The sequence below is a fragment of the Pogona vitticeps genome, chromosome 6 (assembly GCF_051106095.1).
Source record: "Pogona vitticeps strain Pit_001003342236 chromosome 6, PviZW2.1, whole genome shotgun sequence".
Lineage (NCBI taxonomy): Eukaryota > Metazoa > Chordata > Lepidosauria > Squamata > Agamidae > Pogona > Pogona vitticeps.
Genome location: NC_135788.1, coordinates 89023353 through 89039756, shown reverse-complemented (window position 1 = coordinate 89039756; position 16404 = coordinate 89023353). Strand labels below are relative to the sequence as shown.

Genomic DNA, 16404 nt, shown 5'->3' with positions numbered 1-16404 from the left:
TTCATACAGTAGACTTTGCATGGCCTGATTCTAGTGCAGGAGATACTCAGGAAATCCCCTAGAGTGGCCAGAGCAGATGGTCTCTGGAAATTTATGAAGAGGGGGTGAAGGTTACACTAATCTCTTCTGAGTTGCCCCCCACCCCATGATGACATGGTGAAAGATCTTTCTCTTTCCAACACTTTGGAGAAATATTGCCACTCAGAACAGATAGTACTCTATGAAATGAAGAAGTGGTAGACTCAAAAAGTATTAGTATTAGTATTAGCAACACACAGTCTACCATTTGGCTGGGAGAAGAGCATCTAGAAATGCCACAACACTAGATGGGGTGGAACTGTTGGCTTTAGGTCAGAGCCTGAAAAGGTTATTTATGGGGAATATAGTTCCTAGAATTCCATAGCCTGCTGGGGGACTCTGGAAGTTGTAGTCCAAATGTAACTTTTCCAAGCTATTGCTCTGTTCTCTTTTATGCGTCTACTAGGTTGTAGAGCTAGAAGTGCATTTCACCGCTGATGTTCCAAGATTTAAGATAATTAAAGGAGGCACAGAAAGACTTACGTGATTTTTAAAAGGCAGTATTTGTGTGTCCTCTTTAATAGATGGTTGTCTGGCTATCTAAAACGGATTTTTGATCTTTCCCCTAACTTGTGTAAAATTGGAATGGGCAATGTGCAGACTTCCAGTTGCTGCTGGACCTCAAACCTGAGCATTTCTTCCTGTCCGCTGTGTTGGTGAAGTCACCCATATTTACTGATACTGATTTCAAGAAGTGCCTCCCATTCTTTGGATTACAACTCCCAGATTCTGACAGCAAGCATCTTCCCATTCATCGCTGCTCTTAAATGACATTATTTTAATGGTTCTGTTTCTTCAATAGTAACTGAATGACTGCTCTGGAGAAACCCTCCAACCCGTAATATCTCTTCAAACAACAGAAACAAAGCTTCACAAGTGAAAAAGAAAAAAAATTAAATTCCCAAATGATGCTCTGTGTCCACTTGTCAAAAGATAAGTATAGCCAAATGGGTACTCAAGCAACATCCTCACATTCCTGTGACAGGATCAGAGACTCTTGTGACTTTAAACAGACAGTAAGCATCTCCTTTGAAGAAGCCTCCGGTAGGTAGCTTTTATTCATGCTTTGCATTTGGCTGAATGTCAGAATTGGGCAAGGAAATAATTCCTCTTGTCCCTTCAGGTCAAACTTCTACTGCTGCTGAAGAGGTTTCCTCGTGGCTTTCACACTTTATAGGGCTCCAATTCTAGCCCTCGGGACACTGTGTGGTTTGGCTTGTGGGAGCTGATGTCCCATTTTGTGGGGAATTGATTCTCAAAAAATCTGGGCTGGATACAGGAGATATCACTCCAGAACTGTGTTTTGACAAGGTGATCCCAAAGAAACAGGGTCAAAGTCATTCTCAGGTTTTGATCCTCCAGATGTTTTAGCCTTGCAGTTCCCAAAACCACTGACAAATTTGTTACAGTGGTAAAGGTAAAGTTTCCCTTGACAATTTGTCCAGTCGTGTCTGACTCTAGGGGGCAGTGCTCATCTCCGTTTCCAACCCATAGAGCTAGTGTTTGTCCGAAAACAATCTTCTGTGGTCACGTGGCCAGTGCGACTAGACACGGAACGCCGTTACCTTCCCACTGTGGTGGTACCTATTTATCTACTCGCATTTTTTGCATTCTGCATGCTTTCGAACCGTTAGGTTGGCGGGAGCTGGGACAAGCAACAGGGGCTCACTCTGTCACATGGATTCGATCTTATGACTGCAGGTCTTCTGACCTGCAGCATAGCGGCTTCTGTGGTTTAACCTCCAGCGCCACCACGTCCCTCTGTTGCGATGATAGAGGCTTAAAATCCAGAACATCTGAAGGACCAAACACTTATAAGTAACCACTGCTCTATAACAATAACGAATGACACAGCCAAAAAGTGAAATCCAAGTAACCCAAGCACTTTAGCAAGATCTGTTACTTTAAATACACCTTGGCATTCATCCTTCAAACAAAAGATATTAACCCATAAATGCTGTCTCCAGTCTTCCCTCCACATAGAGAATGTCTGCTAAGACCCTACTTCAGGGCTATTTCATACTGACCACACTAATATAAACGTGCAAAAAGCCAATGTGGAAAGAACACTAAAGGTCATGTGAAAGACATTCATGTCTCACTAGTGTGGATTCACTACTTGGTCAGGAACTCTTGTCATCCTTCCCTTCATACTGGATGTTGGTCACCAGAAACAAGGCTGTCATGTGTGTGACACAAAAAAGAGTACTATGTAATGTAAGAATAGCTACAGAACCTGAAAAAACCCTAGCTTCAGCTTCTTCTTTACAATGACAACACCTGGAAAAGTTACTTGTTTTGAACTACAACTTCCAAAATCCCTTAACCAGCATGGCTGGAAGATTTGGGGCTGTGGTTTGACAAAGTAGCTTATGCAATCTAAATCTCCTTGTTTTTGCAAATCTGCATATAAAATGATTTTTTAAAAAAAGGTGTTAAAAGCCACAATTCTGCCCCCACTCCTGTGCTATCTATTTAACATAATTTCCCTGTTTTTAACACACCTGACACCTTCCACAGAAGGAAACAGAATCTGGGATTTCCAGATCCTAAACTTTAAAATACTTTGGCTGCTTTGAAAACTAACATGTATCGTTTGGTTTTTTATGGAATTTAACATTAAGGCTCAAAACCGAGAGGCATTTAAATCTTGATACTTTTTCCCTCTGATTTTTTTAAAACTGCAATGGGAAATGAACACCATGATTTTTTCCTCTCTCTCAACTTGAAGAACAATTTCAGTTCCTATTAAAGAGATTTTTTTTTACCTCTCTTCAAAGGAATAAAATCAAGTGTTAAAATCCATCGAGATATGAAAAGTTCAGGGCCACAGTAGATGTAATGTGGGAATTCCATGACTAGAATTCATGTTATCGTTTTTACCGTATAGAAGCAGTAATTCAGGGAAAGTGACGAAGGTATCTGGGTCAGAACCACAGCACTGAGGGAAAAGGTTATTCCCTTCGCCGTTTGTATCAAAATTTAGTGACTGCAAAATGCTTTTTGCAAAACGAAAGATACAGGGAGTTGAATTCCTTATGCCACATCTAGCCTTATGACCCTCAGGGCCAAAATATACATTGGAGATAACTTGTAAATACAGCTGGAATCACATTAGTGTTCAAGAGACATGTTTGAGGGCAGTCTTTCATGTCTGAAGAATCAGACCTAGGCAGGAAAAATGTACTTACCTCCCAATGACCAATCACGAAACAAAGCAAGCTAATTTGCAAGTTATGGAAAGAGAGAAAAGCTTCTGCTATGACAATCACATACACTTATCTGCACTTAGGAATTCCCTCTTCTAGTGATAGATTATCAGCAACATACAGTTGGGCCCACACTTACCAACCCATAATTCTCTGTTGCTGGAACTCACATGGCTTCTGGATCATAATTATTCTGTGCAAAATGGCACTTTCAAGGATCCAACCTCCAAATTACCCCCCAAAGTTTTGGACATCCTCCTCTATTCCAGATTCTCTGGATAACTGGGATTGTGCTTCTGGATGCATGATAGGAAACCTGGCACATTGTGGGATTGTCAGAAGTTAATAAGGACAACTTCAGAGGAAGTGGGGGAGGACACTGTCCTAATCCAGTGAATGATGCAGGGAGAAAGGCCAAACAAAAGAAAGACTGATGCTTAAAACAGTAGAAAGATTCTGATTTGCCTCTGCTCAGCACACAGCCTCTTAAGTCATTTTCCCTCCCCAGTTCCCCTGCTTCATCTTCACCCTCTTGGTTAATGGACGGAACTGAAAATCCCGCCACGCTCTCTAGTAGGGAGCAAAGACGATGGGGCCCGTAGCTGCTCGCATGGGGCCTGGTGGGGTTCGGAAAAGCGCTGGTCCAAAGAGAGGAGCTTGAAAGAGGGTAGCCGCAGCTGGTCGGAGTGTGAGCGGGCTGGGCAGGGCGCACACGGTGGCTGGGGTGAGGGGGCTTGGCAGGAACCGCGCTGCCAGGGTCTTTGTAAGGTGCTTCTGAAGAGCCAGTTTGGACTGCGGAGGAGAGAAGGTGATGTGGGGAAAAGAAAGAGAGAGAAAAAGAGAGAAAGAAATACCACATGAGACAATCAACAGCGAAAGGAGAGGGAAACACAGACAGCCCTGAATTTAATCCTCCAAGTAATTAATTTAAAACCTGGGTCCATTAATTCTTTGGGAAGGTAAGAGCAGCCCTTGCCATGACATTTACACATTATCAGCTCTTGAGGATTTTTCTCTTCCAATGAGAAAGTGTCTATAGGTCAAAATCCTGTTGAGTAACATAATCAAAACCAGAAATGTTGGCCCATTCCTTGGCAGTAAATCCTGCTGAGATTCTTGGGGGCAAAGGTGAAGGCTGGTTTGGTGTGTGACCCCCCAAGGATCACAGCAGGGGCTCTTTATTTACTGGCAAGGGGTAGACTGAAACTTCTGACTGTGCTTAAATTACTCAACATGATTGCATCCCTAATGTCTGTTTCTGCCCTCAAGCAAAGCTGATCAACAGTATTTCTCCCCTTAGAAATGAAATATTCCCAAACTTAGTAAGAAGGTGAAAGTTTCAGCTCAGTCTTCTTGTCCCCCTTCACAATGTGCTCCCTTTGAAGGCAGAATATCCTTAGTTACTCATGCTCTGATTTCCCTCCATTTAGATGACCAAGTAAGTTTCATTTCAGCTGTCTTTGAATATGAACTACAGCCTGCACGTGGTCCAAAACCGAGGGTTGAGAGACCGCTAGCTGGGATTAGGCATTTTGCTTATATTGCACTGGTGTCTTATCAGCTACACTGGTCCTGTTTCTTTTCTCCACCCAGTTCAAAGTGATGTATTTGCACTTTAAAGCCTTTAATGACTTGGGAGCAGGGTACCAGAAGGACCTCTTCTCTCACATTTATCTACTTGAACCTAAACTTTCCTCTTCAGAGGCCCAGTTTTTGTGACATGATGCAGATGGCTACCAGGGGACAGAGATTTCTCAGTGTTGGCATCCAGCTGCTGGGATACTTTCCCCTGATCAATGTACCTATAGCCTACCTACAGGGACATATAGCCTACTATGGGTCATGTCAGCACTACTTGAATTCTCTTTCTTTTAATATCCCCAGACTCTTAAAAATCTGTGATTTTGGCATTTCAAAACTAATTTCAATGCTGCACATTTTAGTGATACTCTAAAACTAGTTATAATGACCGCCGTTGGATTTTTGTATGTTCGAGCTTTTGTTAGAATATTGAACTTTAGTATGGTGTTTTATTACTGAACAGTCTGAGGCAAGTAGACAACACACAAAAAAATCCTCATCCAATAATTCTTCTCTCAGCATGAACAATTCAAAAGATGTGGATTCCGTCTGCCTTTCTACAATCTCATTTCTAACATTTGATTTTAAAAATTAACTATACAAAAAATTAAGGCAGTTAGTCTTAAACATCTGAGAGCTGGCACACTTGTTTAAGATTAAAATCGGAGGCAGACTTCATGGTCATAATGGATTTTTTTTTTAAAAAATTAGGATGATATTTATAAAAATTATCAGTTGGGTTTCTGCATAGGTTACTACTCTAGGAGGAGACAGTGACTCAGGCAGAGACACAGTAGATAGCCTCTCATCAAGGCAGATCATTCTGCTGTATCTTCCAAATGAATGATCCAATCACTGTTGAGGGGGAAAGGGAAATTCTGTTTTGCAACATATTTGGACAGCAACAGGCTGGGAAAAGCTGTCCTAAATAAATTATATATTGCAAGAAGACCTAGAAAAGGGAAAGAGAGCACTCTTTGAAGCATCTTGATCTGTTATGCTCTACAATGAAGCTATTCTTCCCCCCTCTTACATAAACTATTTTAATTCCAAAACACTGTTGCCAACAACCCCTGCAGCCTTGTCCTGGAATGAGATTGGTCCGTGTCCAGGCTCAATCCTCAACACACCCACAAGACTGGCTGAGCGCCGGCGAGGAAATCAGGAGCCAAAGGGAACTCCCAACCCCACTGTCCCTCTGTATAACATTTCCAGTTGGTCATGCCATGGCGGGGACCTTCAGTGACAAGTACCTTGAGAACACTCACTGCCAGAGCTGTATTCTTCTGCAGCTTGCTGTATGGACTGTATTTGGGCTTAGGCGGCTTCCCTGCAAGCCTATCCTTGTGCCGCCTGCTGCTCATGTGCTGTGAGACAGAGTTAGAGAAACAAAAATGCCAAATATGTTACTGATTAAATAGAAGGGCTAGATATTTTCCCTAAAGGGCCAACAAGTTTAGGAGCGGATGGAAGATGGTAGTGGGAACCACTGAATGTCTACTAGTGATTGGATATTGATTTTTATCTTTTTGCAAAGAACATGGGACTGGGTAGATCTTGGTGTGATCCAAGAAAACAATCCTTTATGTTTTTAAACCAGAGTGTATACTTTACCTTTTAAAGTATACACTTAAGAAATCACCTCCCAAATCCTTTTTAAAAGCAATGCTTTAGAGCAGTGGTTCCAAATTATGGGTCCCCCAATGTTCTTGGACTAAAACTCCTAGAAGCCTTCACCACTAGCTGTGGTGGCCAGGATTTATGGATGTTGTGGGCCAAGAACATCTGGAGACCCAAGGTTGCAAACCACTGCTTTAGGGAAAAAAAACAAATAAACATTATTACTTGCACTTTAAAAGTAAAAATGTTACCAGTTGTTATATTGCTTTTTTAAAAAATACAGTTGTTACTTCCTTGCTACCTCAGAAAATATCATGCTTCTAAATTCTGATACAAACTTGTTAAACTGGACAAAACTTTATCTTCCAACAATTTATAATGTAATTTGTCTAGGAACAAGATTTCATCTCTAATATCAGCAGGCAGTGTTACTGATAACGCAGATGAGGATGGGCTCTTTTGCCCAGCTGAAGCCCTACTGTGCTTTAAAATAGGCTGCTCTGGGTGCCATTTTAAAGTGCATTAAGGCATACACTTCTCTCAAAATGAGGACAAATTTAACCAACCCCTAATTAATGCTAACACTGCAACCTGTCAAAGTAGGTGAAGGGACACTGCGTTTGCTGCCGAGGCCACTCTACTTACCTGGTTGAGCTGGGTTTCTGAGTTGACAAAGATCTCGCAAACCTGGCACTGGAAAGCCTTGTTTTGGATACTAAGGCTCCCTTTGCTGCCAATCCGTTTGGGCTTGTGGCCTGTGCGAGAGAGGACCTTCCCTCTGCCTCGCCTTGGCAAAATGGCCTGGCCTTCCAGCATGGACTTGTGCTTTGCTCCTGGGAAAGCAAGAGGAAAGAAATTTCAGAACAGGGGGAGGAACTATGCTGCCGATTGACCCTACCCTGTTCCCCAAAGAACATCTGTATGGCTGCCAAGACCCTCACAGATCCTCCTAAACTTAGAAAAAGAAAAACATGTTTTTAAAGGGGGTGTGGGGAGCAAGAACAGAGAGTGTCCTGCCTCCAGTAGTGACCAGAGGGCACTGTTCTGGCTTAGAGCAAGACTGCCTTCCTCCATAGATTGTTTGGACCAGAGAAAAGAAGCACAAGAAAACCCAGAAGTGAACTCCCAGTCACATTTGGTTTCCACAGAAGAGACATGTATGGCCCAGCCCATGGTATTCTGGGGTGGAAAATGGAGTAGGTACCACTCGCGACCTTCAATGGCTGCCCAGTCCTGCTTCAGAATGAATGATAACTCAGTTCTTGCACCTTCTACCCGAGAGGCATTCTGATCCAAGACTGATGCATAACCATGTGGTCACTGAGATGGTGAAGAGTCCAGGATGTGAGAATGAAGATGGCTGTAAGGGAAATTTCTCCTTATGCTTGCTGTAAGGGAAATGCTAGCCTTGGCTAAACAATTCCTTGAGCAGACCTATCCAAAAGTGGAACAGGCCTATCGAAAAGGCACAGCCAAATTCCAGATAAATCAACATGTGTTTATTTTTCACTATCCTTGTTATTGCAATTCCCTGTTCTGCAATAAGACATTTTTAAAAATGATCACTTAAAAACAAAGGGTGCAAGCAAAGCTCCTTGCCACTTGTTATTCCTCTGAAATAAAGTTCTGCATAGGATTTAAAAACAACAGTAGCATAATACTTCTCCTTGGATCCATTAAAAAATCACAAAGACGCAAGAAAGCTTTCAAGTTCATCAAAATTGTTCATTAGGCTGAACAAAAAAGGGGACAAGCAGAAACATACATTGACGAACAAGATGAAAAGCCTATGTTTGCAGTGTGGAATAGTTTAAGATGGAATCAAGGAAGTGTCATAGAGACCTAAGTAACCTGAAGTTTGCTCTGAAAAGATCTTACATTATACCATAAGCTACAGGGCAAAAGAAACACAGCTACTCTTTCTTTGATTCAAAATATAAGAGGTACATATTTTCTCTTCAAAGCATTGTAGCATTGGAAATTTTGAAATATTCAATCATTGTCCTTGAAGCTAAGCCCACATAATACCCACCCGTATCTACCCAGGAGGTGATTTGTGGCATAAAATATGTTTGTGGTCAGGTTTCCCTATTTCATCATCTGGTGGCAACGCGTACCCACCGTAGCCGACCTACTGAGCAAGTGTTTTGAAATGTGGCAAGCAGCACAGGCAAAAAGACCCCCAGGAAGCATTGCTGCAGCTTCTGACCAGGAAGCATTGGGGCAGGAAATGAAGGGTTAGAAAAAGGCCTAGAATCAATCATTAGCCTTTCTCCAGGTGAGTGAAATGATCAGGTCTGTAGCTGTCTGTTTATGGGCTGGAACTTTCAGGATTCTGTCCGGGGAATTCTTGGAGAATTCTGGGATTTGGAATCGAGAAAAACCTGAACAGCACATCCCTCCCCACTGAGCTTCAAAGATATTCAGGTTTATTTCATCAGTGCTCACCATACTTTGAGCCTTTACCTGGAGCTTTTCTTGGACACAGACTTTTAAAGATTCCTTACCAGAATTATGTGCTTCCAGCTGAGAGGCAGAGTTGACCGTCACCTTGCAAGTAGGACAGTACAAGTGCTGCTTATTTTTCTTCCCTTCTTTCTCTGAGTCTCGTACTGGGCTGATGTTTTGGCTTGATTCAGTGGCTGGAGTTTCAGCTCCAGCTGCTACAGATGATGATGCCACACTCGTTGTGTCTGGAGCACTTTCTGATGGCTCTGAAACTGGTGGGGAGACCAGGGGCAGGATGCCACTGGTGAGCTTGGTGGACGACTCTTCTGCTGGGGCCACGATCATGAGGCTGCAGTTGTCTGCTGGGGGCTGGCTCAATCCCAACAGACCACTGGGTTGTGCTAACAGAAGAAGAAAACATCAGCTTTCGTTCCTGCTGCTTCTGCAGATTCACAAAGTCTTAGAAAGATCACAGGCAACCAAAACTGAAATTAATTGTTTCACTCTCCTGGGGTAAAGGATGTAAACTGTGTGCACCTTATTGACTTTCTTGGCTTACAAATGATGTAGCTGTTATTCTATAGTTTCGTCTGTAGACTGATGGATTGGCGGATGGATTCTGGAAACTGTGTCCAAAAAGCAGCCATGTCAAGCTTTGTTCTACTCTCAATGAACTATCTGTGTGGCTGGTAATAGGCAACCAGGTACCAGCTAGGTAGGTAGTCAAACAAAGGAGCAGTTCAGTGATGGCAGTCTCTGCAGTAGCCTTCCCAACCTGGTGCCCACCCAATATTGCTGGGGTTCAACTCTCATAATCTCAACAGCACAGGATAAGACTCATCTATACTTAAGCAACAAATGTTCAGACTGAGAAGACAGGTTAAAGCTAGTAACTTCTTAAATAATTAAAAAACGTTGGTCTCTGAAATAACCTGACTATTGAGTATTGCAACACCATATTCTGGATGTTCCACATATGTGGCACTGCAACACAGCAACAATGAGGGTGAAGGCAGTAATGCACCAGGGTCACAATAACAGTTAAGACCCTTTAACTGTTTACAGCAGATGTGAGTGGATTCCTGAGACCCACTGGCTGTTCAGGATCACCCCTAGAACTGCTCTTATGCCTCTGGCATCTCTAAAAATTATAACACTCAGTTTTGAAGAAGGACCCCCAAGGTGTAAAAATCTTGGGGACAAATAGAAACATGGCAGTATCACCCTCTTCTCTCTTTTAGGAAGAAGGACAAATATAAAACGGGGATGTTAGGGCCCGGATATACCACAATACTTTGCCCACTCCTACTTTAAAGGTTTAATAAACCCTTTAATTGGTGTTTTATTCTCAATGACAGTCAAGGGTGGTGCAAGAGGAAGAATAAATACTCCTCCCTTGACCTTATCAATTAATGATGAGGAAATTAGCTAAGAGGTCTTTGGTATTCTCTTCTCCCACAGCATTGCTGTCCATCACAAAACAGAAAAAAACTATATTTTATCTAGGAATGCCCTCTGCATGTCAACTAGTTTCATTACAATTGTTCTTGGCATTAAGAAGGTTCTTTTCCTAATGTTCAACAGAACTCTACATGCTTTCAAATTAAGTCCACTTGGTCTATCCCTCCCTCTGGTCCAGGTGAGAAAGAGGGTTCGCTCTTTCTATTGTGCAACAGCCCTTTCGATATTTGCAGAGTGCTATCATTCCCCCATCACCCTTCTCTTTGCTGGGCTAAACATATCTTGTTCATTCATCATTAAAAGCAGGACCTTAGCGGATAAAAGACATTTTGCACAAATGCTTCTCCTGCCCTGTTGAAAATTAGCTTGTTTTTGTTCAGAGACCTGGCTGAATAGCTCATTGGTTTAGTTATTTGACTGTGTAGCCAGAGTTCAGGAGTTTAATTCTGCACTGTGCCTCCTGTGAATAGAGTCAGCCTGTGTAGCCTCAGGCAAGTTGCTTAGCCCCAGAGCATCCCCAGAAGAAGGTAATGTAAACAGAAGAAGAAGCACTGAAAACCAATGTGATGAAAACTAAGATTCAAGGTATTAACTCTGACAGCAAATGTGTCACACCTGATCTGTAAATGTCCAAAGATTGCACAAACAGATTACAAAATTAGGCATGATAGAGTGGCAAAATTAGTATACTGGTCATTATGCAAAAAATATAAATTGCTAGTATCCAAAAATCCATGGGAACATCAGGTACAGGAGGTGTCAGAAAATGATGAAGTCAAGATCTTGTTGGATTTCCTTATCAAAACTGATATACACCTTGAACATAACACACTGGACATAGTAATGATAGAAGGAAGAAATGGCTGGACCATTGACACTGTAGTTCCAGGGGATGCCAGATTTGAAAATAAAGAATTGAAAAAATTAACAAAATACAGAGATCTGTCAACTGAAGCATCTCACTTGTGGATGAAACATGTTTCAGTGGTCCCTGTAGTAAAAACGGCTTTGGGAACAATATCAAGAAACTTCACACAGTATTATAAGCAGTTGAAGATGTCAGAAATAAGACCATCAGAGCTACAAAATTAGCAATATTAGGAACAGCATACATACTGTTCCAATATTTAACAGATACAAGTTTAACCAAAAACGTAAGTATCTGTTATATGATACTACATAGTATATGTTTTTATAATTTTGATTGACTGTGTCTTGCATTTTTGAATAAAATTAAATGCTTCTTTTGTGATTATTTATGGGAGATAAGCACAACCTTCAATTGCAAGTTGACTGCTTAGGCTTGGAACTCTTGAAGAATTATATCCCTGGTGGGAAAAAATGTCCACTGAAATGCTAATTGCATTTGACGTGAATATGTCCTGTTCTGTTGGCCTTTCCTTGGAGGACTTGTTTCGCATAACCCCAGCCATTTTTGCTGCTCTCCTACAAACCCAATCCAGTTTCTCTGTACTGAGGGGGACAAAGCTCTTTTTGGACAGCAGGTGTGGCGAATAGCCAAAGGTAACCAATGCTGGATCTTGCAGTCCCAACATCATCTGGAGGGTCTCATTTTGCCCATCCTTGGTTTTTACCTTCTCAACACAAAGTGCCCCAAACTGGACACAGTGCTCTGAATAAGACCTGGTATCACTGTTTCTCCTTCCAGCTTCCATTTAAAATAGCAGCTGCAAGAAGGACCAATCTATATTTAAACTGCAAGGGCAAAGAGAGACATCTTTTACCTTGTCCCTAAACTATTTCCCCAATAAAATCTATTTGTAACTTGGAAAGGCAGCCTCAAACTCTAATAAACACAGGCAAACAGGTCTGTGCAACAGCAAAATGGCATGAGAGGAAAGGATTTAATCCCCCATGGCCTTAATCCAGAAAGGGAGAAAAATATGGAAATGTGGTGTTTAACGTCATGAGTAGTATGACTGCAGAGCAATCAAAGCACTAAGTCAAAGCACTCTCCTCCAGCACCTGCAAAATGGACCAAGCCCAGGTTTCAAGTGGAATGAATTCCCCAGACCTGACAGCCCTCCTCTGCCCTGAGAGTGCCTCTTCACAGGCGAGATCTTAGGGACTTTGCCACCACTAACCTATGTTGTTGCTGCTGGTGTCTCCACTGAGATCAAGTGCTGTGTCATTGTCAGCTGGTTTCTCTTGGCTGCTGCTACTGTCAGTCGTCTTGTGCTTATTTTTCACTGCTTCAATGGCTTTGAGTCTCCGGGCATGCTTGTGTCCTCTGTAATGTGCCTCGGCTTGATTCTGCAAGAAAATACAGGTATTGGCTGACTGAATGAGGAAGGAAAGAGTGCTATGAAGGCCAGTGTACATTTTGGAAGTAAAGCAAAGACGATAACAAAAGAAGGTGTTTTAAATCCACCTTTGCTGGTGGCGCAGTACTTTGAAGCTCAGGAGCTCTTCCTGCTGTGGAGACAGATCTTTCTCTGTTAGCATGGGGTCCCTTGTCTGCCACATTTCTTCCAGGATATTGGAGAATATTATAGCAAAACTAATGTAGGGTTTCACACAAACCCCCTCCAGGGCCGTAACTATGGTGGAGCACCTGAAGGCCGGGGCTTCCAAATTTAGTGGACACCCAAGACAAATGAAGAAATCTACTGACAAATGCAAGGAAAACAAATGGCAACACCTCCTGGCCCTATTCCTTCTTCTGTGGAGGTGGCGGTCTTCCGTATTCTCTCCTTTTTCTTGGAGGGCCCACGCTTCAGGGCAGAATGGGTGGGACATAGTGCCAATTGCCCTGGCTAGCCAAACTCTCAGTTCCGACTCCAGCCTCCTCCCACTGCTGGTTTCATTTATCAGAGAGACTAGAAGAAGAAATCGGACAAAAAACAATGGTAAATTGGGAGTGGTTTTAGCAAGGCTTTTATCATGCCACCATGTCCCAGTCAATGAATTTTATGGGGTTTTCAAATAATGTCCCCTTCCACTTGCAATGCTCCTTCACCAGTTCTGTCTTTTTGCCTACTGTGAAAAATCTGTTGAGGACTGAAAGACTGCAGAGCGACACAGGGGTTTCTAACGGCTTGCGTGAGGGGCTGAGCATTCTGACCTACACTTGCTTTTTAAGAGCATAGGGAATAAATAGGGAGTCTTCCCATAAACTGAACATATTCCTGGGCAGGCAGGGAGAAGAATACTGGGAAGTGAAGGGAGGGTGTCTCTATGCCTTCCCCGTTGTACACACAGATAGTTGACAACTCCTTCCCCCAAACATCATGCAGATAAAGACAAAACTCTGCATAACATCCTTATTTTAATTCAGATTGGATTTAACTTTCCACAAATTTGCCGCAGAGCCGTTCGCTCTAGTGACAGTGGAGAGAATTGTCTCTGACTGCTAAGTACACAAGCGTTGGGAGCGGGGACACCCTGTAATCTTTTGTGGGTTTTTTTTCTTTTAAATTATCAGCATCAAACAGGCAGGAGACGTTAGCACACACTTCACTTATTCATCCTTCTCATTGAAAGGATAATGGGGAAGGATAAAGGAAAGTGTATACTATTACGTGCGCGCGCACACACAAAGAGACACAGGCCAGCAGGCCTGCAAACATACACTCCATGTTAGACATGAATCTGAGGAAGTGACAGTTGTTGACAGGTATGCCCTTCCTTTCCACCCCCACCTAAGGTGCATTTATTTAGCTATATTATTTTATTTTGCACGGGGCAGCCGTACGCTGTAAGAATTCTTTCTGAAGCCGAACGTTTTCATTTTATTTATTTCATTTCGCCCAAAAGCTCCTTTAGAAACAAGCAATGGGCTGCATTTAATCAAGGCCTACATGTCTTATCTCCGTTTCACCAGGCAATGAACAACGCCAGAAATTGAATTATATGGGTGTGTGCAGCTTGCAGCGGAGGTGGGGCGGGGAGGCTCTGTGAAATGGGATGCTTTGTGCGAACAGGGAGGGCATGTGGAAAAAGAAGACAGGCAGGACAGACACTTTGCTAGATGACCACAATATAGCAAAGAGCACTCAGCTGAAGGTCACAGCCCACAAAGGAGGCCAAGGTTCTGTTCTTCCTTGGCCACTTGGGACAAGGAAAGACAGAAAGAAAGAAAGGGAGGGAGGGAGGAAGGAAGGAAGGAAGGAAGGAAGGAAGGAAGGAAGGAAGGAAGGAAGGAAGGAAGGAAGGAAGGAAGAAGAAATGTGGAGCATGATTTGCAGCTTGGCAAAGACCTAGGGATGTTTTTAACAGCAACTTGCCAATCTCTGCATAAATTCCACCCAAAGAATTTGAGATTAAAAGCACGAGTTAAAACAAAACTGGCAGTTTTACGGTCAAACTAGAGCTTAAAGGGAGATATTCTCAATGAATACTAAGTGCAAGCCACAGTTAAAAAATGACAGTGCTATGAAATATGTCATTTACTACATGGAACAACACCTCTACAAAAACAAACAACCGTGATTAATGCATTGTCTAGTTTGACCCTTGCCCATCCAGATGTCCTTTGAGTGCTTAGCTTTCAAAAATCTTTCAGGAATCTGTATATAAATCCCTCTCTATATAACCAAGTCTATGGTGCTGATTTAGGGCTATTACCTCTTGGTTTTGATAGACTCCAACTTTTAACAGATATATGATACATGACTAAATTTAATAGATGGTTGGGAATTTTGTGTGATTCATTTTTATATGAAGTTATCAAAACCAGCCATTTCTTCACAAACAGAATGGAAAGAACTTTATATATATATATATATATATATATATATATATATATATATATATATATATATATATATATATATATATATATATATATATATATATATATATATATATATATATATATATATATATATATAAATAAAAGTTCTTTCCATATATATATATATAAAATGAATGTGGGGGAAGCAAACTGTCCATCAGTGTTCTAGGAAGCAAATCCGAAGCAAAAGCTTTTATGAGGTGAAAGAGGATTATTTGATCTGTTCTGGCCTACTGGTGTTAAGAAGTTTTTCAGCCATGCTTTCTTTTCGGCCAAACACAGGTGGATAGAGATGAGGTGGGAAATTGAAAAGGTCGACTGGAGAATTCTGGGGAGCTGTAGTCCAAGACATACTCCTTTCCCTGAGAGTGAGGCTGTGTGACTATGCATTTGTCCTGCTCTAATTCTTACAAGCAGAGTAGAGCATCCTCATCTGGAGTCTACTTCTGTCCTTTGACCGGCTATCTCCCCTTCCCCAAAATCCAAGCACTCAGTATAGCAAGGGGCAATGGAAGCAACAGCAGACTTTTCCCTGGTTGGGACTTCAACCAGAACTGCAAGTCTACCAAAGTCCTATCTTTGCCACAAACTCAGTTAGTGGCCTTAAGCAAGACATTCACTTAGCCTCAGTCTTTCTCCATCAGCAACATGGGGACTGATAAAAAAATTGACCTATTCTACAAGGTTGATGTTAAGGATTATAATATAATAACAAGGGGGCCCTTTTGAAAATGGATTACAGTAAAATAATTATGAGGATTATATAATTCTAAGAATTACAACAGAATAATTACAAGGATTATAACAAAGCAACAAGCGGACTACTTTGAACTCTGAACACCATGCAAGTTGTTGATTTTATTCATAAGCAAGATTGACATAGCACAGTTGTTCTGGCCCCTATTCAACTGTACCAGTCATTATTTGATTGTCACTTGTAGGAAATTCAATCTTGCCAGCATTTCAGAGAAAAAGTAAAACTGTATTTCTCAGAAGTGTTTTTAAACCTGAGATGAACAGAACAAAATATTCTGGGTTTGTGGGATTTTTTTAAAAAAACTTGAGCACTAAGACCTACCAGCTGGAGCCACATGCAAAATAGTGGCTAGTATCAGAGAGAATACTGTAGGATACGGATTTCTAGAAGCTTGGGAGTCATATACATTCACCCTCTGACTTTGAAGGGCTCCATCTGCTCCTGCAACTGCATCATCCAATTCATTTTCTTACAAAGTATTTTTAAAAGTGGAA

General features: G+C 41.8%; 1 protein-coding gene across 3 annotated transcripts in view; it reads right to left on the bottom strand.

Annotated features, from left to right (window-relative positions):
* Positions 1–326: 326 nt before the first annotated feature.
* ZNF385C (zinc finger protein 385C) overlaps positions 327–16404 on the bottom strand; it is a 204655-nt gene continuing 188577 nt past the window's right edge. For all 3 annotated transcript variants that reach the window (XM_020811683.3, XM_073004164.2, XM_073004163.2), the window contains 5 exons: positions 12503–12671; positions 8996–9337; positions 7134–7321; positions 6122–6235; positions 327–4079 (listed from right to left, as the gene is read on the bottom strand). In XM_020811683.3, coding sequence (XP_020667342.2) covers positions 3858–4079; positions 6122–6235; positions 7134–7321; positions 8996–9337; positions 12503–12671 — 1035 coding nt within the window. In that variant the 3' untranslated portion in view covers positions 327–3857. The remainder of the gene's footprint in view (positions 4080–6121; positions 6236–7133; positions 7322–8995; positions 9338–12502; positions 12672–16404) is intronic.